Source organism: Rhea pennata, chromosome 8 (genome assembly GCF_028389875.1).
Source record: "Rhea pennata isolate bPtePen1 chromosome 8, bPtePen1.pri, whole genome shotgun sequence".
Taxonomy (NCBI): Eukaryota; Metazoa; Chordata; class Aves; order Rheiformes; family Rheidae; genus Rhea; species Rhea pennata.
In genome coordinates, this window is record NC_084670.1 from 22,535,812 (window position 1) to 22,557,846 (window position 22,035).

A 22,035-nucleotide genomic window follows, 5' to 3' on the forward strand; every position below is an offset into this window, starting at 1 on the left:
AATGAAAGGAGGTTAAGCAAATGTGAGATGAATTCTGTCAGCTGTGAGGCCTTCCATCTCTAAGTGAAAGTAAGTGTTACAGCTACAAAGTAAAGAAATGAGAGAAAGGAAAACATTAAGTTTATATGCAGAAGACACAAAATGACAAACCACATGGTAGGGGACAGCTGGACACCACACAACAAACAGACCAGATTGTTACCTCTGTTTGTGCTACTGTCTCCTCGAATAGTGGGGGTCCCTCTGTTACAGAGTCAGTTTCTTTATAATCTGCATCCCCATACTCATAGTCATATTCGATAAAATCTTCTGGTGCATACTACATTGCAAATGGAAAAATATCACGCATTCCATGTTAGTGGCAGAAAACTATATTAGCAAAACTGGAAAGCATCTTAACCTTTACATAGGAGTAAAGTTTAAGGAAATTAGGTAGCATAAACAATTCAATATAGTTATCCATTTGGCAGAAAAAAAAGCAATACAATTTCTCTTTCTTTTTTTTTTAATGGCCCAATACAAAAGTAATAAAAAAGCAAGTACTAGTGCCAGGAAAAAACATTCTATTATTGGACTGCACAGAAGAGACAGCTATAATTTAAATTACTGAGTGCTCCAACTGACCTTTGTAAAATCATATAGTTATTTGTTCTTTGAGTCCAAGTAATACATCTCTCTACCTATACTCTTTTACCTGGGTGTCATCTGGTAACTAGAAGAGCTAGAGAGATACCAAAGTCCAGCATGAATAATGTAAATAACTTGTAATTCAGGTAAGAGGCCACAACTCACAAATATCCCAATACCAGGGCAGTTCCATGATACGTGTGTTCTGAGCCAATTCTATGCTCTATCAGCATAACTACATTTAAAGGTCAGATTCTCAGCTTCTGTAAATTGCTCCATAGCTCTGTATCTACAAGTAACATCAGATGAAAATTCGTCTCTCAAAACTTTTAAAAGGGAAAGTTGGTTTAGAATTAGCTTATGTAACATTGCACACATGAACTAGGGAGCCAGGAGCTCCTTTAGCTGTAACCTTGGCTCTGCCATAAAGAAACTGCTCTAGATCTTAGATGCATCAGGTGCTACTCATTACAGTTGAAAAGAAAGGGCAGCTTTAAACTATCTCTCTGCCCTCCTCTTGTTTGTAGCTGTAAGAACTCGTTGGTCCTGTAAATTAAAGCAGTCTCATGGCTGCTACCAATCATCTTTACATCTGCAAGGAGTCAAATGAAGGTACAGCTGTGTCCAGGATCTGACACTTTCCCTCACTTACGAAGATGTGTTCTAATATGCCTCAGGAGAGATAGCCACTTCCAAAATATCCTTCCTCCTGCTATAAACTAACATCGCTGTCTGTAAAACGAAGTAAACATCTATTCATTTAATTAGATGGCTGAGAGGATTAGTATATTACACTTCCAAATGACTCAGAGGATTCTTAGATGTTATAAATATCATCAGCATTAAAAACAGATTGACATTTTAACAGAAATTGTATGTATGATTAAAACAAATCTCCATATTCAAAAATATATTCCATCATGCGGCCAATGACACTAGTTTAACTGTTTTCCCTGGCCATGGCTTTTGATATAGTAATCATATTTATGCTTGAATACATTTTATTGAGCAGAAAATATGGAGATACTGAAAGGCCTTAAAAACTTGCAAATCCCTAAACATGGGTTTCTGTTACTTCACTCTTCTGACACCTCTAGCTAATTATAACTTTTTCAACAAAATGTGTCATTTTCTACTATAATCACCAGTTAACTTGCATTTTTCATTACAAGCACTTCTTGTATTGATAGTCATCTTTCCTTATAAAGAATATACAATTTTTCTTAGTAAGTCAGAAGTCTTTATTTGATTGCCCTCTTGATTATTTCTGCACACACATAACTTGGTTAGACATTCACCTTGATTAGACAGTCTTTAAACATACAGAAAGTGACATTCTTTTGTTAATTGTCCCAATTCCTATTGCATATTTATAAAAGAAAATTGAACTTAAATAAAACATTATCATTTAAAGTGGAGAGTGTTCTCTTTGAAGTATATCGGCCCTTTGCGTCTGGCTGTTATATAATTTAAACTGTGCTTTGATTCCATCAGTGATATCACTGGCATGAGTTGCCAGAATATGTTGTTTCTATTTATACTGTTCAAAGGCAGCAGTATTTTAGAGTTAAGTCTGACAAGTTATACCTGATTATTCTCCCCCTGTTTGGTAAATTAAGACTCAATCCTACTCTCAATGAAGTCAGTGAAACAGCTGATACTGTCCAAGGGCCTCATGAGAAATGATGATATATTTTTACAGATGTGTACATGTATAAAAACATGTTTTCTGGCTTCTGTAGTCCAGGAAATGCAACTCTATATAACTTGTTTCTAATGAAGTATGCAACTGACAATCAGAAAGGAAAACACAATGGCACATTTCTAGGAGACCATAAAAAGGAAGTAAAAAGTAAAAGTAGTAAACAAACAAACAAAAACGTATGGGTAAAAACAGCCCTTTGAAATAGTAGTACAATAGCATTGAAACAGTCATATCTGTTTAGAAATGATAAAAGTGTACAAACAAAAAAAAACAATTTATCTTCTGTCAATGCTGATACACAAGAAAAATGTTTTTAATGGACCGTAACTCTTCATATTCAGTCATTCTGGCCTACCAGTGACAATCAAGTATAAACGTATAAATATAATCACTTATAAACGTTTCCTCAGCCAAACAAAATGAATCAAAAACATACCTCTTCAGGCATGTTTTGGGCCTCAACAAACCTTGACAAGAGCACCTTCAAATTTTGTACGTTACCATGTCTGAGTAGAAAACCCATGACACCCCAGGCCTTAGTATTTAGTTCTATTATTAGCTGGAGAGGCATGGGGCACTCCTAGAAACCAGTCATGGTTGCACTGTTAATAAGGGGAATGGAGAAACAGTAGATTCTTTTGAAAGTGTAGGGAAAAGTACCTAGAATTTCTTAATTAATTAGTAGAGAAAGAATCTATACACATAAAAGTGTCTTCTGCCTCTTTCTAAATTTAGTCAAGGCTATTACACCCAGTTTATAGGGAATGAAAACGGGTATCACACAGATGCAGTGTGTAAGTAAAGAGAAAATTATTTCCTTTGTTATCTATATAAAAGAAGATATTATTGGCTGGTAATGCAGTCAAAGAATTAATAGAGATATTATATTGTGGAGCATTCTGATGGTATAGACTTAGCCAAATGCAAGATGTATTTTCCACAGTTGTGCAGCTTTATTTCAGTCCTGCTTGAGTTGAACTTTCTCGATCACAGTTTACCTAGGGCCTAATTCTGCTAGATAAGGGGATCATTATAAGTAGCTCTGAAACAACAGAGATGAAATTCCCCAAGTGTTCCTAGAAATGGCAAAATACATAAAACTTTCACCTTTCCCAGTAATTTTGTATTAATTAGAAAAAAATGGCAAGCATCATATTTACAGTTCAGTTAAGACCTCATATTGAACAACAGCTGGAATTTAGTGAGGAATTTCTGCTAACAGGCATCAGGTAACACATACTTCAAATATAATGCAATTTTCTTTTGTTTTTCCTACTTCTGTTGTAAGACCACCAATAATAACAGCACAGCCATCCTTGTAATGAATATTGCATATGACTGTTTTCTTACAAATGAAAGGAAGAATAAAACCTGCTGTTTCTTGATGGGACAAAATCTTTCCACTATGATCTCATGCTTTCTTTACCAGAGCAATTATATTACACTACCAGATCATCATGCAATTCCAATTAAAGGGATGAACTGTTTTCTTCATCAGATGAATTTCAGAAGCAAAAGATCAGAAGCATGCAAGGCATATTTCAACTGTGGAATGACTTAAATATTCCTAAGACAGCCTTACTTGAAAATGAATTCTTCTGCTATCCATATAGAAATTACTTGGAAATCTATCCTCCCATCCTGAGATGTAGATTTTAGCAATTTTTACTCTACCTTTCCAAATTAGGAGGAAAAAGGAGAAAATGACACATAGCAATCTATATCTTAAACCAACAAATTGTTATAAGCTCAATTTTTTTATTGCCTAAAGATTATACTAAATGATTTAGCTGGCTAATGAGGCAAAAATTACCTTGAACCATTCTAGGCCTAGTAATACTTTACAAAATGCAATAAAATAAAGGATGTCAAACAAAATGAAACTTTTTGAAAATCAGATGAAGTAATATAAATAAATGGTGCCATATATCACTCAGGGCAGAAGAAGTTGGAAGACTTAAAAGATAGTCAATCACATAATCTTTATACTGCTCATGAAAGTAATGAAAGGAAGGAAATAAAAGAAGATATAAGCAAAATCTTCAACTTCCAAAACAGCCTATGTGAAAATAAGAACAAGACACTTAACAGTCTTTATTAACTTAATTGCCCAAAGAAAAATGAAGAGAGCTAGGAAGCGTGTTATTTTTACAGCCTGCTAAGTTAACTAGCTGCAGTACTCAATGTGATTGAAATTGAATATGAAAACAGTACATTTCCTGTATTCTTCAGGAAATTAGACTTTCTGATCAGCCAAACAACTGAAAGAAATGACACTAAGTTAACAGAAATGATGTCTGAAAACCTTCCAGCTGACATATATAGGTGCCATTTGCATCTTTACCTCCAAGTTCATTTCATTAAAGGCATACATTTCATTTCTTGAAGTAATCCAGTTGTTTGGGATAGGTCCAAAATAAATGAAGCAGAGTTCCTTCAGGGAGCAATTTATCCAGCAGGAATCAGATAGTGTAATTTATTAGGCTGCAAAAGAACCTTCCAAGAGCAGATTTGAAAGCCTGATAACTAAAGCCACTGAAAACTTGACCTGACGACACTCTAGAAAATATACTATAGGCTACAGTCCAACATCAAGGAAGATGGAGTTCATGATGGAGTAGTAGCAGAGCAGTCTCTCTCTGCTCTGATTTCTGTGAGCCGGCCAAACTTAGGTGATTGAACTGAAACTGAGTATAACGCATTTTCATTTATAGCAGAAGGGATTTTAAACACAAGACAGAAGCCAGGCTACTCAGAAGGTATTTATAACAGAAGAACAGAGGCCTAACTTCCTTAGGAAATAATCCTGATAACTTTTTAATATAATTTGATACCCATATTCAATCCTTAAAATCTAATTTCAGTATGAAACAATTTTAATGATCACTGAGGCTATAAAGTTAGATGTGTACATTACAGTTGCTGCTGGAGGACATGTTCTGTATCTGACTGTAATGAGAAATTATCTTATGAGAAATTCTCACTAAGAATGACTGGTGCTATTTTGGAATTATCCTGAAAATGAATTGATCTTAAAGCCCAGTACAAAAAACCCCTCCTCTGAAACAAAAATGCAAGATGGAACAAAAAGCTTAAAGTCAACAAAATGAAAGACCCTTTTCTCCCAAAGACACTATTTAGCTAAACGGCCAATTTGCCAATAAGTATTTTCATAAACCCTGCAATGCACCTGAATGTATAGAATGAGTTAATGCAGAGCTTTTGGTGCTTTCAACTCAAATTCAACCAATATTAATAACCATCAGACTTTCCAAGAAGAAGTACTGTTGCTAGTAGAATTCTAAGATGGAATGATAACTTTCTAGTACAGAGATTTGACATTTTCTATTTATTTCTCCTCCCTACTTCTTGTCGATTTAGTTACTAAGTAATAATGATTAAGTAATAATTTTCATAATTGAGTAAAAAATTGGTTTGGCCCATTTGGGAAGTACTCTCTCTCCCTTTACAAGCTTCAGCATTTTCTGTAGTCAAATATCCTTTCTTTTTCCTCCAGAAGCAACTACAGACTCAACACAATTTCTGTAGTAAATTCTAAGTATCACTTTATTGGTGCAGTGACCACAGCTGAGGTCATCACTTAAGAAGTGATAGGGACTCATACGTAGCTATTCACAATCAAGCATGGAGACAGCTTATGTACAGTTAAATTAAAGTTTGTCTTGAAGGCAGAAATGAACAATAGAAAAGAAATAATAAAGTGTGCAGATGTTACTGTTAATCTACTCAAGCGCTTTTTGTCATTTTCAAATTTCAGAGTGAAATGAGCAAGTCACAGCACGTCTGTGGCTTACCTGAATCCTTTACATTTTTGGGATTGTTTTAGTGACTAAACACCAAGACCGTATGTGATGTTCCAGTATATGTTTTAATCAGCAGCATATAGAAGTAAAATTTCACCAGCATTCTTATTTCCTTGTTTACATACCAAGACACGCATTCTGTTTTTTGCCACAGCTTTGCTTTGAGTGCTCATACACAAATTATTTCCTCACTTTGAGAACAAGAGTCTTCTGAGGCAATTGCCAACAAACTTTTTAAGCTTATGCTGGCTTAAGCCAAAAATGGTGCTGAAAGCCACAATCCTGCCTAGCCTTTAGCCCAGTGCCACCTCTCCCTTTTTCTATCAAAACAGTTTGTGAGAAAACTTGAGAGATCAAATAAGGAAACCAATCTAGCTAAACAGTTATCTTTTCATGTTAGCTGTAAGCTGGATGAGTATCTCAGTTTGGTCAGCCACGTACCCCTCAAATTGTTTGCACTGACATAGCAACAGATGAAGCCTAAGGATGGTCACAAACAGTTTTGTCTGTTTGTCTGAAATAGGGCAGATAGATTTGAATTCTTTTATCATGTTCTTTATTTTTATCATATAACGTTATTTTTTTAATTCAAATATCATGTCTTGACAAATTAAAAGCTTCACAAAAGTCTAAGTATACAAATTTATTCGTTATCACTATCAAATTTGTAATCTCCTCAAAGCATGCAATCAGGCTTGTATGAAAACACTGATTTCCATGTAGACTGTCTGTAATTATATTTTTATCTTATAATATCTTATTAAATTAATTTCACAATAATCTATCATAAAACACAGTTCTTAAAAAAAAAAAAAAAACACACACAGCAATGGTATCTTCTATAACTTCCTCCAATCCTTTTTTAAAGTTGTTTCACTTATTTCCTTGAAAATGATTATCAGTGCAATTTGCTAGGCTGCATCTCAGAAGATAATGAAGAAGCCTGCTGTCATGGGCAGCATGCTGTCTTATAACAGATCTTACTTTATAGTGGACATTTCTATCATTACAAGCAATTCAGTCAGTCAGTCCATTTCATATTAATCCCACTTATTCATTGCACTGGTAGTATTACTGATGTGATTACGTCAGATGACTATTTCACAACATCTTAAAGAGATACATTGACTTCACTGGGAATATTCATATAAACCTATATCTGTACACTTATGGATAGAAAGCAGGAAATAGTGTCTTCAGTTCAGAAACCAAAGTGATTCAACAACCACTCAGACCAATAAATGGATGCTAATAGAAATGAGACTTTTCCATTTTATTATTATTTTTTATCCTTTCAAATTCACTTTAAGATGTGATATTACAAATTAAGAACTTTTATTTTACTGTTTTCTTTGCAGATGCTCCCTCAAACTGTCTGTATTTTCAGATTATCAAAATGTAAAACGAGGGCCTTAGAAAAGCATATTAAAAAGCACTAACTTTTACAATGACTGATGAATTTAATGGTAAAGTATCTGCTGACTTTAGTGGCTATTACATTAGGCTGTAAATGTTCTCTGCTCAGGATGTCCAAGGAGAACAGTGCATGACTGCTTGATCTTATGGTACTCTTTCTCAACTGATAGGATAATGTTTAGTGTTGACCAAATGTTTTCAGTATGTGTGCAGTATATAGTTGGATGCTCTACACTATGACCATATAATAATATATATGCACACATTTAGGTTTTATAACTATGATAAGAGCTTATTTTTTGATCTACAGAGGAGTACTAGCTTTCAACTGCTGCTAGCATCAAACAGCTGTGACAGAATAAACAAAATTTGACAGAGGAAGATTCAGCTAGTCATTCATAATGAAGAAAATGTAATCCCCGAGCCTATTTTATTCATTTCCTACATCCTTTAGAAATGCGGAATTAAAGTCTTACAATTCAGTAGTAGTAACTGTTAATAACTGAGCACAAGTACTCATTCTGAATTAATCAAGAGTTAGGTAGGCCTTGAATCTACAATCTGATTCCAGCTGATTTTTGTGGACTCCAAGTCCTGTCCACATTTATTGAACTGGAAGACAGGAGTAATCATTGCCATCAGTGGTGCCCAGAGCAAGCAAATATTTGCAAACTGTCTAAGCTAACTCCTGCTTGGGAGTTGATGGCAGTTTGGAAGTGACAGTACTACACATTTCGTTAATACATTTTAAGTATTCAAATATAGTCTTGTTCAAGGAAGAGACCAAGAGATGATTATCATCATTTTCCCATAAAGATCAGTTCATTAGACTGACTCTTTGGTCTCCTTTCAAAACAAAAAAGCTCTAGCCCATTCAAACTTTCCTAGTCTTCACACAGGAAGATACACATTCAAAAATAAATAAATAAGGTACACACACACACATATATATATATATGTGTGTGTGTGTATATATATATATATGTATGTATCTGAATGGTGAAACACAGAGCAGCCCAATACATGTCCAAGAAAGTTCCCAGGCAAAACTGCAAATTTAATAAGGAGAAAAAAGATGTTTTATTTTGCTTTTATTTTCTTCCCATAGAATATCAACTATGTGCTTTCACCCTGATCTGTTTTGGAACATAGTGCATAGAGATTCACATAGGCAGGCACATGGACATAAGATTCTACATGATGCTCACAAAGAAACCGGGCTTCAGGCATGGTAACGTACTGTAAAGGCCTCTGCATATGTGCAGGTGACCTGATGCATCTTGAACTGAACTTCTGATGCAATGGATGTGGGAGTTCCCTTGAACTAAGTTCAGGATTCCATGGACCTTTGTCATATGATGATATAGTTTTCAGTCAGATGGAACAGTAACAACAAATAAAATTAGTATGTATTCAGGAAAAATTCTGTCTCAAAAATTGACTCAAAACAGGTGTTTTAGATTCTGCAAGTTTTTAATGGTGATCTCTCAAGCACTTGAGTAACAATACCCAGTCAGATCACATACAGTTGAATGCATGCTGACTGTCCAGAACCAAGTTCAATTAAGACTAGTTACATTTGCAGAAGCTTTTCCATTTAACAATATCAGAAATACGAGACAATTTTGATAGAAGTATTTGGAACATGTACAGTACTTACAACAGCTGATTCTCAGAGGACTAATCTGAGGTTCCTCAATTGCCTTTAGCAAATTTTCAGTTTACGGCTGTGACAGCTATCTACAGTGAGAAACTGTTTCTGTGAATATTAAAATTTTTTGTATTTCTGGGAAAAATTCCAACTCTGTCTTGTCCCTGTTGATACGTACCTGCTAGCAGAGCTGTCTGAAATGATTTAGTATGTACATACATTTGTGTACTGCATATAGCTCATAGCATACATTACATTTCTAGTAGTAGAACTGTAAATAAAAGTAGAAGTGCAAAATACTTGTACCTCTCATATCTTTCAAATGTGGCATATTGGGGTATTCAGCATCAGCAAAATCACAAGTACACAAAGAAGCAGCAAAGAGGCACAACTAAAAACTCAGATGGCTGCCTTTTTTTTTTTTTTAAGGAATTATAGTTTAACTTTTGTTGAGAATGCTGAAATTTAAATACTATAGTGATAGGCTCCTTCAAGGGCTTGTCATAAATGAGTGAGTAGCAAAAAAGAATGCACTCCTGTAACTTTTTTTCTTCTTGTCTAGAATAATGTATGCCATTTAGATGTAATGAAATGCTCCCCAGGTAACTTCTATACAGCAAAACCACTAACATGCAATAAATCTAGTAATACATGACTGATTACCCACCTCATCAACTTGAGGATCTTGAGCCTGAGCAGCATTGGGCACTGGGGAATCACAGTCTGGGCTATAATGCTCACAATAGTCATATGCAGCTCTAGGGTCAGCTATAATCAACAACTGCTGGATTTCACCCTGCAAGAAAGTATATATAGATTAAACAACAAAACCGAAGACTGCCTACTGCAGTTCATCAGAAGGACAGAGTTTTCACATAGAAAAAAGAAATAGGCATACAACACATGTACTAGACATTACAATAATATTCATGGTTTTATATAACATATCTACTTAATTTTTCACAGATGGCATTTTCCATTCAGACTGACTTCAAAATGATTTTTCAGTGGTCATATCACATGAAAATGATGCTTTTACAGGGATGCAGAGCAATTTCACTACAAAAGGCCAATTTCACTACATTTTTACATAGAGATTGCCTAAGTAAGGAGTAGGTAAGGAAAAGGGTAAAAATTCTAGGATATCTAGAATTCATGTGGAAATCCCTGAAAATATTAAACTAAGTAATTTTTTACCCATTAAGCTCTTCTATGAGCAAAATGAGAAAGTCTGTAAATGGAAGTTATCTTCCTGTGATAATGATTCTGATACTTAACCATTGATATTATGAGCAATGACCTCCAATAAAGAAGTTGAAAGTTCCAGAATATCCACAGCAGATGCCCTGTTTTACTTTCTCTAGATCATTCATTGGTTTATAGACCTTGTTCCCTTATTTATACTCTGTTTTAAGGCAACAATTACAATCATTTAAATCCTTCTTCATTTAGTTTTTTTCCTAGGGCTTTCATGACTTTTTTTGTCTTTTTTGAAGCCATATATAGATATCGTATCTGAGATAGCATGGCCAGTATTTGACACAATAATACACTATTCCAAATTGTGTAGTACCACTGATACGTACGAATCACTGCAAATGAATATAAATTGTCAATTCCAAGGTTGATTTTTTTTCGAGCCCTCTAGCAGCATTAACACTGTTCATTTGGCAGTAAATGCACCTACCAGGTGAAATCACATGTGGGCTAAGAGACAGTTACTATGATTTGCTGCAGAAATGTGCGCCACTCCACATGGCCCTATGCTCAAAAAGATTCCCCCGAATTCTGCACAGGACCTCAGTTTGTCCTTGATTCAATGCAATATGTGACTAGAGCTGGTAACAGGCTGCTGTATGTGCTGGGGCCAAGGAGCGCATGCCTTTGTGGTCCTCTGCTTGGACCACTGTCACAGGAATAACCCTGGAGTGGTAACCGGAGTGGGTTTTACTAAACCATAGTGCACATGCACGCGCATGTGTGCATGTCCAAGGATTTTCCCAACCTTTGCTTGCTCCACTTAATAAATTGAGCTTAGGAGCTCACACTGGTGTTGTTCTTCCTCCCGTGACAACTACATGTTGAGACTCTCTAACATTGGCTATATTCTTGCAGAGCCAACGGCTATGTGTCTTATATTGGTCAGACACATTTCTGAGAAAAGATAGCTAACTTAGAGTGTCTTAAAGCACAACAGCGGTGAAAAGACAACTAAAGCAAATTGTTACTGCACTCTTAGAAAATGTGTCACAAGCTTTTGAATGGCCAAATAAATGTATGGGAGCATTGTTTGTAAGACTTTAATTGAGTAGAAAATGAAAGCGTGAGGGTGAAATTTTATGAAGGTGTCATTTCAAAGAAAGTGTGTTAACACTTGTTTTTTTGTGTCATAAGTCATAGCGTAATTCCTGAGACAGATGAGGAATTGACTCAGTCAAGCTATTAATCACTGATTCTAGGCTTTATAAGTTTCACATCACCTGCATTATTACAGAAATACGTTCATGTCTCCATCCCCAAAATGTCTACGGAATATCTATTGAAATGAACAGAATATATTATAGAGGACAAAGAATTAAAAGCATGTTCATAAGCTTGCATGCAAATGAGAAATACAGTTAATGAACTTTAAAGTCATTTAACTTTTAAATATTGTTATGGACAACATCTGTTCACTAGAATGTTCAGAGAAAGTGATAGTGTCACAGTTCTGAATATCATCTTACTATTGTTCCCATGGCACAGCAATGCCAACTAATACCAATTGACTAGCTGCAAAGTTCTGGCTGAACATGCTGTCTGGTTTGGAAAGGAGGTGGGAAGGTGTAACTCCCACTCTGCCACTTTCGTGCTGTTTGTTTACTTGTTCACTGGGAACCAGTCTAAATTCCTAAGATTTAATTTAGGGCACTTCCTAGCTACCAGCATGCAGCTCAGCATGCAAGTGATCAGCTATAATTCTGACAGTTTGCATCACATCTGTACTCCCATAGAAGAGGTGGGGGGGAAATAAAGGAAAAGACCGTAGCAGAGACACAGTTATTGGAATCAAACATAAGTGATACATAAATATACAATAGAGAATATGTTCAAATAAAAGTTTTAATAGTTAAGAAAAGTTATTTTCATCTCTATTTCTATATCTCACTTGTAAAACCAACATCATACTGAAAAGCTCCACTATTCTGAATAATAAAAGTTGCGGAGTATTTCAAAATAGTTAACAACAGTTTGGAGTGTTCTTTCCTTTTAAAAAGGAACCTCCCAGAAAGAAAACAGGAAAGACAAACTAAAAAAAAAACCAACCAACCAAACAACTCTCTGCAATTTCCTCAGTTCTATAAGAATTATTTACTAACTTAACATAAAATTCAAAATATTTAATTTCTCAGCACACAGTGACTACACATTACAAATCTGTTTGCTACAGTAATCTCAACTGATTTTGCTTCATACTCATGTGTGTCTCAGATTAATTTAGGATTAGAATATAGTTTTTAAACTTCCAGAATTGCTACAAATGTCATAGTATGTTCCCCTGCCTGTCTCTTATTTTCCTTTGCTCACTAATGCTTCCTTATTTGAACACATGCTATAGGTACAGAGAAATTCGCCCTCTGATTCCTTATGCAACTCCCTCAAGACTGCAGTGTAGTGCTGTGAGAGGTTTCACATTCAGTTTCTATCTAGGCTAGGCATCCTGCCTCCTCCAACGCAAAGTGTTTCTGAAATGGTCTGCCTTTCCTCTTTTACCAGCAAAGCTAAGACTAAGCAGAGGAGTCAGAATGAATTAGCAACTGAAAGATAAAAGAGCCCCTGTCCTCACCTGCTGAGCTCAAGTCATTCGTCTGCCTTAAGTGGTATGATGGATCCCAGCTCATACACCTTGCAGTAGGCTCACAAACATACACAGCTCCCTGAGATGCCCACACAGATCAACATGAACACACTGTGCCCACTGTTGTGAGTAATGCAGGAACTGCTCCTAAAACTACTGTCTGTTTAGTTTGATATGCTAAGAGAACCCAGTTAGGGGAAGTCAGCCAGGATTTTGGAGTTTGCTTTGTGCTAGTCTTTAATGCCATGGAATTTTGGCACATGGTTCTGCTGGACTGCGTGCCTGCAAGAAGCACTCAGCATGCTGTTACCACTTGGCTTAGATGTCTGCAAATTGCTTAAAGCTGTTCCTGATCCATTGACTGTACTTCCCAGCCCCGCCTGTCTGCCTGTCATGGGTCCACACAGAGGGAGGCCGTCTTGCAGGGTATACCTGTTGTACCAAAGCTACTAGCTACTGATGTGCGAGTTCACTAAGAAACTGATTGATTTAATACTTGGCCCCTCACGTATCGATTTTCCTCTTTTATCCTTCAACATCTGCTATAAAAATATTCCAAATAAAACTATTGTTTTTCTTTTCTCAATACAATCATTGCTTTTTAATTTTCTATCTTTGCTTGTTAAATGGCTTCTTCAAGTATGTGATGCATTGACAATGCTGCTTCAGAGCTGAAGAGTTTTCATCTCAGATCAGGTCACCAATCTAGTACACAGCTTTCCACACACATTATTGTGCATTTCCTAATTGTGACTTTGTTATCCTGCAGTCACATGTTTTTACTGGACAAACCTACACTCTTGAGAATTTTTCACCAAATGACTTCAGTCTTCAAAACTGCATTCTTTGATTGCAACCACTTGACTCTAAGAATGCTATAAAACTCTGTGAATAAAGTATTAATATGGCAGTACTTTAAGACCCAGAGTCACAAAATTTGGCACATACTGACTTACTTGCACAAATCCCAAGAACTTTAAATGAGTATGGATAAATAGAGTGATGGGTTATTAACAGTTCTAAATCAACATCGAGGAATCTAAACATATATTCATACATACATAATACTATTCTCATATAAAACTTGCAGCGCAAAAGGAAGTCTCACAGGATAGAATTATGAGAAGAAGAGAATTAAGATGCCGAAGAAGAAACGAGAACAGAGTAGCCAAAAAATAAGCACAAAAAGGCAGCTATTTAGATTAGTTCCATTTTCATCCCTATTAAATTGTCATGAACAGGCATCTTCCCAAAGCTCCTCAACATGAGTCTTCCCAGGAAAGGGAAGATGTGGTTCTATCAATATACATAAGCCTGAAACCACATATGCACTTAAAGAAAAAAAAAAAAAAAAAAAAGCTTAATCAATTCTAACAAGCTCAGCTGAATGAATCAAACATCCATTCAATAGAAATTACACACTATTATCTATTTTACCACAAAATTAAGAGTGAGATGCCAAATAATGCAATGTAGTAAGACACAACTTTCAAATTCCTTTCACCTTTGACAGAACTCTAACAAATACAAATGAAATAAATCAATTTGAATTAGCTAAGGAATCTATTTTTCAAATGAGTGATGCTTCCATGAGTATCTCACGTGAGCATAACATACACAACCTGCAGCTGCCATAAACAGTGGGAAAAGCTGTTTAAGAAAGCTGGAAAAAAAAATTCAGAAATAGATGACATATAAGAAAAAGAGACTGGAATGGGATGAGGAGAGGAGTCAGGAGATCAGTATGTTCTCAACATCATGTCTAATTCTGGATTGGAATTTATTATCCACAAATGCCACAAAAAAACCCCAAAACATATGATATATAGTGCACTTTACAAGTCAAATGTTCGATATCTCTTTTCAGTAAGCCTTCCACCAATATTTGATGTCAGAGGTAAATGTGATGCGAGTAGGAAGTAGAGGCAGAGAACTTACGCTGAGGCACCAGATAGAGCCTGTAATGTCATTTCATTTCATATGGCCCCCCAGACACTTTTCATTTTATTATTTATAACAATGCGTATGTTTAATTTGTGACCATGAAAAGTGCTGAAAACCTATTTAGTTATTAATAAGAAGAACGTGCCGCCCTATAAGATTTTTTTTGTCCTGAATTGCACTTAATATAATGTACTTTAAAAATTGTTGAGCAGATATTTAACACTACTTGAATATTAACGATGAGAAGGCTGAGAGCTAGATCTCTGCTTAAGTTACCCACAGATGAAGGTGAACATTTAGCAAGGTATTTAAGCATATCTAACCTTAAGCATACAAACACCTCTTGTGACTAAAATGGGTCAATCTGAAGTCTTAAGGTTCAGTAATGTAAATACTTGATTGAAACAGATACTGAGTTGATGTCAGAGCCAACACATAACTCTCTATGCCCAAATGATGCAATTGAACAATCAATCTCAATACAGAATAGAAATAGACAGAGTCTGTGAATGTTTTAATTCCTATCTATGTTGGGAATATGATGATAATTAAAATCATAAGCTTTTGAATCAGCCTCACTGTTATATGAAATAAGCTGCTTGAGAATTATAAAATATTTCATCCATCAATTAATTGTAGGATGCAAATGAGATACAGAAGGATTACTTCTATGGCATTATTCTAAAACACACTGAAAATTTGAAACACTCTTTGCACAATCCTTCAAGGCTATTAAAAGGAGTTTATTAGACCTGAGGAAACATTCTTTAGAGTATCTTTGTGGCATGCCACAGCAAGTACAAAGAATGGGGCTACAGAGCTACCCGGACGGGAGAATATGCTCAAAGCTTTTGAATGTTTGCCTATCAGAACAGCTGCAGAGACATTCTCTTAAATTAACTGTTCTGCAACAAGGCATGGTCCAGCTAAGATTTAGAAGTGTGTGGTGAATTCATTCTTTGAAAATTCCTCTGTGAATATCTCACAGGCAAAAGCGTGACATTCCAGAATCAGAAAGGGTGTATGTGTGTGTGCGCTCCCAGCTTTTGTTGAAAAAAACGCTTCACTAAGCAGTAATGCACAAAGGTGGGCTACCTGCACTGAAAACATAGCCTGTTGATCTTGAAACACTTTGTGACACAGAAAAACACCAAGTTGTCTATAATGAAAAATGAAATGAAGATACGATTTGCAAGAAAACAGTAGTTTGACAGGTTCTCCTTACAATTTTATAGAGTAAATATCTCTTGATACTAACCTCATGGTAGTAATCACTATATTTGATGTTAATTCCATCTTTTCAGAGCCTTTGTTAAGTTCTATAGCAGAAATCAGAGATAAGGCAGGTCTCCAACAGCTATGGTGCCTGACTTGCTCAATGATGTAAATTAGGGGGCCTCATATGTAAGGAATGAATTATTTTATCATTATATGTAATAAATGTAAATGGCTCCTTCTTACCTTAGTTGCAACTTTATAAAAGTCTTTGATATTCTCCCTCATCTTGAAAGAATAAAGCAGATTCTCTTTTCCCTGTAACTATGTAATCTTATAAATGCTCTCTAAATATAGTATATTATAGAAGTACAACCAAAAAGTAGTTAATTTACACTGTATTTATCATCTAAAGGTCCTTTATCAATGATAAAGGACATCTTCTCTAGTATTACCTGGCAGCAGTATTAAAAAAGCAGAAGTGTGAATTCTTTCAAGGCTGTAAGAGTAATCACACTAAATGAAGGAATCTGAGATGAAACTATTGTTCCCCCCCCCCACCACGCACTATCTAACTTTTTATATTCTAGTTTCCTAGTTCTACATGACACTCAGACAGCTAGAGTGGGAGGGTTAATATTAGCAAAATCCTGTCTTTCCAACTCATATTTTGGACACCCACAATGAGTACCTGTTATGTGCTTATAACGGTAATTTGCTTTTAGTTATGACTATCTAAATGGTGATAAGAGCATAACACAATGAGTGTCAGGTACTACATGAACTCATAAGAACAATGTCAGTAACTTCTGTTTTCATATGATGGCTAAAACCTAAGGATTCCAGGGTTGAATCTTGAGTAAATCAATGGAAACCCTAAACTGTGTCAATGCACCAACTTTCTCCAATTAGTTATGTGACAGCAAAACTATAGACTCCAAAGAAGAGAAGTCTAGACAGCCTGGATATTATTACTATAGAATTTAGAAAAACCTGCTGCAGAATTCATTTAATCTTCCTGCAAAGATTTGAAGGATGAAGAGCTCCAGAGGCCTTTATATAATATTCCATAACCCAGGCCCATTGCATAATATAGCAAAAGAAAGACACTAAGAGCCTGCCAGGCTGAAGCACTGTAAAAGCAATAAATTCTAAAAGCAGAATTCTGTACAGGTCAAAATTTCCATAGAGATCAATGTCTTCTTGATTCTTTGAAAACTGGTGGTTACACTACTACAAATTCAATCTCATTAAGAAATAGACTGGTATAATCAGTCATAATCTATAACTTCTAAACATGGCTGTTCTTAGGTCTGACAAAGACCAAAGGCTGCAGCAATTTCTCCCATGAGAAATTATTACAATACCTATGTATACAGCATGGGTACATAACACACACACACACACACACACACACACACACAGAGTATGTGAACACTGCTTAATGCTGTGGAGAAATAGTTCTTCGACAGAAAATTGATAAAACTGTCTAAAAATCCTGAGAAAGACATCCTGTTTTCTTGATGCAACAAATGCAAATGCTTTAAATTGCCATTTATCTTTGAATCTCATTTATTCCTCTTTCTTCTTTAAAACTGAATTGTGTACTACACACAATATTAAATGAGGGATAACAAATCCCATCTGTAAAACTTACTGGAGTTGGAGTAACAGGCAGCACTACTTGAGCCTTGATTGTTAACTATAAATCTAATTGTAGTTCAGCTGAGTGACTATCTCTTGGCTTCTTGAAAATATTCTTTGATAATGAACTGGAACTCCAAGTAATTACCAGAGCTTTCCTTTTACTTCCTTTCCCCTCCCTTTTAAAATAAGGAAGTGAAAAAGGAAAACCAGAATTGTTTACCTTTGTTCATTCCGCCTAAGTTCGGAAATACTACTTAAAAAATGTCCAAATGATCATCCTTTCTGACAAAAATCAAAGAAAGTAAAATACAATAAGCTAAATAGTAAGCTTTTGCAAAAAATATGGCTTTGTATTACCTGTTTCTGAAATAGAAAACTTGCTTGCTTTCTTTTCGGTTCTTATTTTTTCTCCCAAGCTAGAACTCGATCACTTCTCTGGCAATGGATAGCTAGAAGGTTGCTAACTGATGTTTCTGCCCAGAACCTATTGCGTTTTTTGGTTTATGTTCCATTTGTGTTCCATTCTTTGTCTGACAGTAAACATTTAGCCAGTCATCAAAGGCAATACGTAACAGGGAAACCACGTTGGTTACGGCTACATTAGCAAGTAGCACAGTTCAATAGGACAGTGTGAAATAGAAAATATTGATGACTCACCACTCATGCTATATGTCCACGTGGAAGTTTTATTTTGGGCTAGCTTCTTTGTTCTACCGTAGCTGTTCAGTAATTTTGGTCAGCCAGTAAAAGCTCTACCCATTCGGCTACTGCTGTCTTCCTCATGGGGAACACACACAGATGAATAGCCTTTTGGCATATAAGCACTTAGAACTGCCATAGTTACAAACAAGTGAGGGATAGTTATTCATCTGAATGGGCCTATAGGTTAAATCATATTGCTATCAAGGTATTCTCACCATATCTTCAAATGCTCGCTTGGGTTTTTTGGAGGAACCTTTAGGGGTACATAAGTGTTCAAATGTTTTTTAATGAAATCAGGTTAATGCCTCATTGCAAAATCTCCTCCCTTTATTATCTAGAATTACTTCAAGGATTTAGTCTTGTAAACTCTATGCAGTTAAAACTTTCATTGGCTTTAAATCAGAATTTTATATATGTCAGGATCTGGCTCGTCAAGCTCATTTACAGCACAATGCTTAAAAGAGCATTGTATCAATCTGAAATCTGGACAATTTTGAAGAAAAAAGTCTCTATAGGGAAATCACTGCATAAAGACTATGCTAGTTAATAACTTATTACAAAATACCTGTTGTATTGTTCACATTAACTGTACTAAATGAGGAATGACAAATCCTTAAAGCTGGCAAAGAATAAAAAGATCCCTGCTATTTATCAAATATTTAAGCTACAGACATATTTCAATGGACATACTTCAAAACTCTTGTACTATGTGCCATGTACCAGCATCTGATTATCTTTTTTTTATTATTATTTATTTATTCATATGCTATAGGTAGGAATTCTCTTCCTTCTATCAGTTACTTACAAACCAGCCTTCAGTGCACACTCTATTTGAAAGTATACATGAGATTAATTTCAAATGAGCCATCTGAAAGTTTAAGTTACATTATGCTAGTCTTATCATAAGACAAGCATTTACAAATGAGTCCCACTGATGCTAATAGCGCCACTTCAGTGACCAAGTGCTTAACAGTGTAAATGAGGACTCCAAAATTTGATCAACAGCAGTAACTTATGTTCTGTCTGAACATAAGGAAAAACTTCTTTGCTGTGAGAGTGACTGAGCACTGGAACAGGTTGCGGGAAAGGTTGTGGAGTCTCCATCCTTGGAGAAATTCTATAGCCATCTGGACACAATCCTGGGCAACACACTCTAGGGGACACTGCTTGAACAGGGGTGTTGGACTGGATGATCTCTAGAGGTCCCTTCCAACCTTCACAAGTCTGTAATTCCGTGCATATTTCTAGCCAATAAAATTACTTTGAAAGACACATGCACAGTTTATTATTTGTTCTCAAGCATTTGCATGCACATGACGGTTAATCTTTGCTTGAATTCAATACCCTGTTTGTGTCATCAAACCAATTTCCATATTAATCGATCACAGTATCATAAAATATCAGATTAGCACACACTGACGAATGAGCAGCAGAGCAACTCCTAGTAAGAGGCTCCTCATACAAATCAAACACTAAACCTCAACAAAATTTGGACAAATACTTAAGATAAATTTGCTCTTGCTTTTAAAATTAAAACAGAGGGACATGTCTTAAACTGCTTTTAAAAAAACGCCTCTTAACTTTAGCAACAGTAGGTTAAGCTACCAAAGAATATTTGCTGAATGTTCCGAGTTAGCAATTTGGGTAATCATTTATCACTCTCTTTTATTGGGACAATATTCAGCCTTTTTTCTTCTTTCATGAAGATGAGCTACCTGACTTCTGGACACTCCACACGTTTGCAGTCTTGAGCAAACGGCATCATGAATGTACAAGCGGCATAATTTTACACTGAACATACAGAGAGACCATTGGAACCTGACATTAGATATGTGACTTAAGTTTTCAATGCACTTTTGATACACAGTTGCTTAATAAAGCCAATGTGGGCATTATTTTTGGACCTGTCAATGTTAGTTTGGTTTTGAAGGTCAGATCTTCAGTCTGGTATCTTGTATAACAAAGAAAATATGATTACTAAAAAACAGTGGTGGGCAAGAATATGGAAATCTACAATGATGCCGTGAACAGCAGCAAATGTTGCTGTTCTCAGTGCTGAATGTTTACATTCAGTGCGTAAACCGGCATTACAAACAGCTGCACTATTTCTTTTGTGAGTCCATAGCCATCTTTCTTTTTAGTGGGTCCTAGCTAGAACTGAAGCACCAATTCGCCAAGTCAGTATAAAAGTCTTCAGTGGAAAGTTTACTGAACTTCAGTGAACCTTTAAACACTTCAAAATATAGAGGCCAGATATAGTGTCATAATCATCAACAGCTTCAGAAATGAGAGGTCCCTAGCATGCCTCTGTTCTGCTCAAGCACAGTAGTAAATGCAGACTATTAAACTAGATATTTCTCTTTATGTATGTGGCATCAGTGATCGTATTTATTTTCAAACAACTATGGACAGTCATTTCAGCATTTCTGAGATTTCAGATAGTTCTATTTAGAAACTGTACAGAGTAAAACAAAACCACAGATCACAGTTTAGCTATTATGTACTTCCTCTCCTGACAAGTTTTCGAACAAAGTTTCAAACCATGTAAGAGCAAGCCAGAGCCTGTTGCCTTAGTTTCCATCAGAATCTAGTCCTGTAAAACACTAACAAAATACCAGTTTATCTATTTTTATTGCATTTTTTGCTGAATTCTTTTACTTAGATATACTAATATACATATTGTATATATTTCAGCAATTTATTACCATATATAAAAACTGTGGGACTTGGTTGCTGACTTAAGAAAGAAATACAAATGCAATTGGCAAGGAGTTATCCGAAGTATGGACCAAAACTGCTTGCCTCCCTCCAGTTGAGGCATGTAGTGGTGGAATTCATCTTCAGATGGAAAATAATTTCTTTCTGATGTGCAAACTATATGGGGGACTACAGACAAATAAGGCCGTGAATACTAAAAGTGTGTGTGTCATATTGGCTGACTTGTTAAACCATGCCAGAAATTTCTCCATCTGGAAGGCTCAGGTTTTGCTGGTTCATGAAAATTCAAAGAACTCATGCCACAGTGCTACACTCAGAATTCATATTTCCTCTCTTAATACCTACGCAACTTCAAGCATATGTGCTGCTTAAAGCTAGGATTATGTTTCTAGGCATTTATGGAACCCAGATGTTCTGCATGTGAACTAAGTTAACTACTGCTCTGTATTTTTATTCTTATTGTTTGATTTTAATTTAAAATTTGACAGTTCTGACTTGTATAACAATACGATAAACTTAAGAGCATAGATTTAGAAAAGCTTCATTATTAGCATGTAAAAATAAACACTGATATAAGGATTCTACCTAGAAAGGCCTCATGATTGGCAGTCATATGCTTCTTTAGAAGCAATTCACCCTTCCTATATTTACTTCTTGGCCAGTAAATGATGGAAACATATATATGTCCTTCTTGCCAAAGTATGCTTCAGTTACTGGAAAGATCAGTAAATGGGATAAACAATATAAG

General features: G+C 35.6%; 1 protein-coding gene across 1 annotated transcript in view; it reads right to left on the bottom strand.

Annotated features, from left to right (window-relative positions):
- Nucleotides 1-22,035, bottom strand: part of COL11A1 (collagen type XI alpha 1 chain) — a 163,070-nt gene that overhangs the window by 116,063 nt on the left and 24,972 nt on the right. Inside the window, exons 5-6 of the mRNA XM_062581998.1 lie at nucleotides 9,891-10,019; nucleotides 203-319 (exon numbers count right to left, since the gene is read on the bottom strand). Coding sequence (XP_062437982.1) covers nucleotides 203-319; nucleotides 9,891-10,019 — 246 coding nt within the window. The remainder of the gene's footprint in view (nucleotides 1-202; nucleotides 320-9,890; nucleotides 10,020-22,035) is intronic.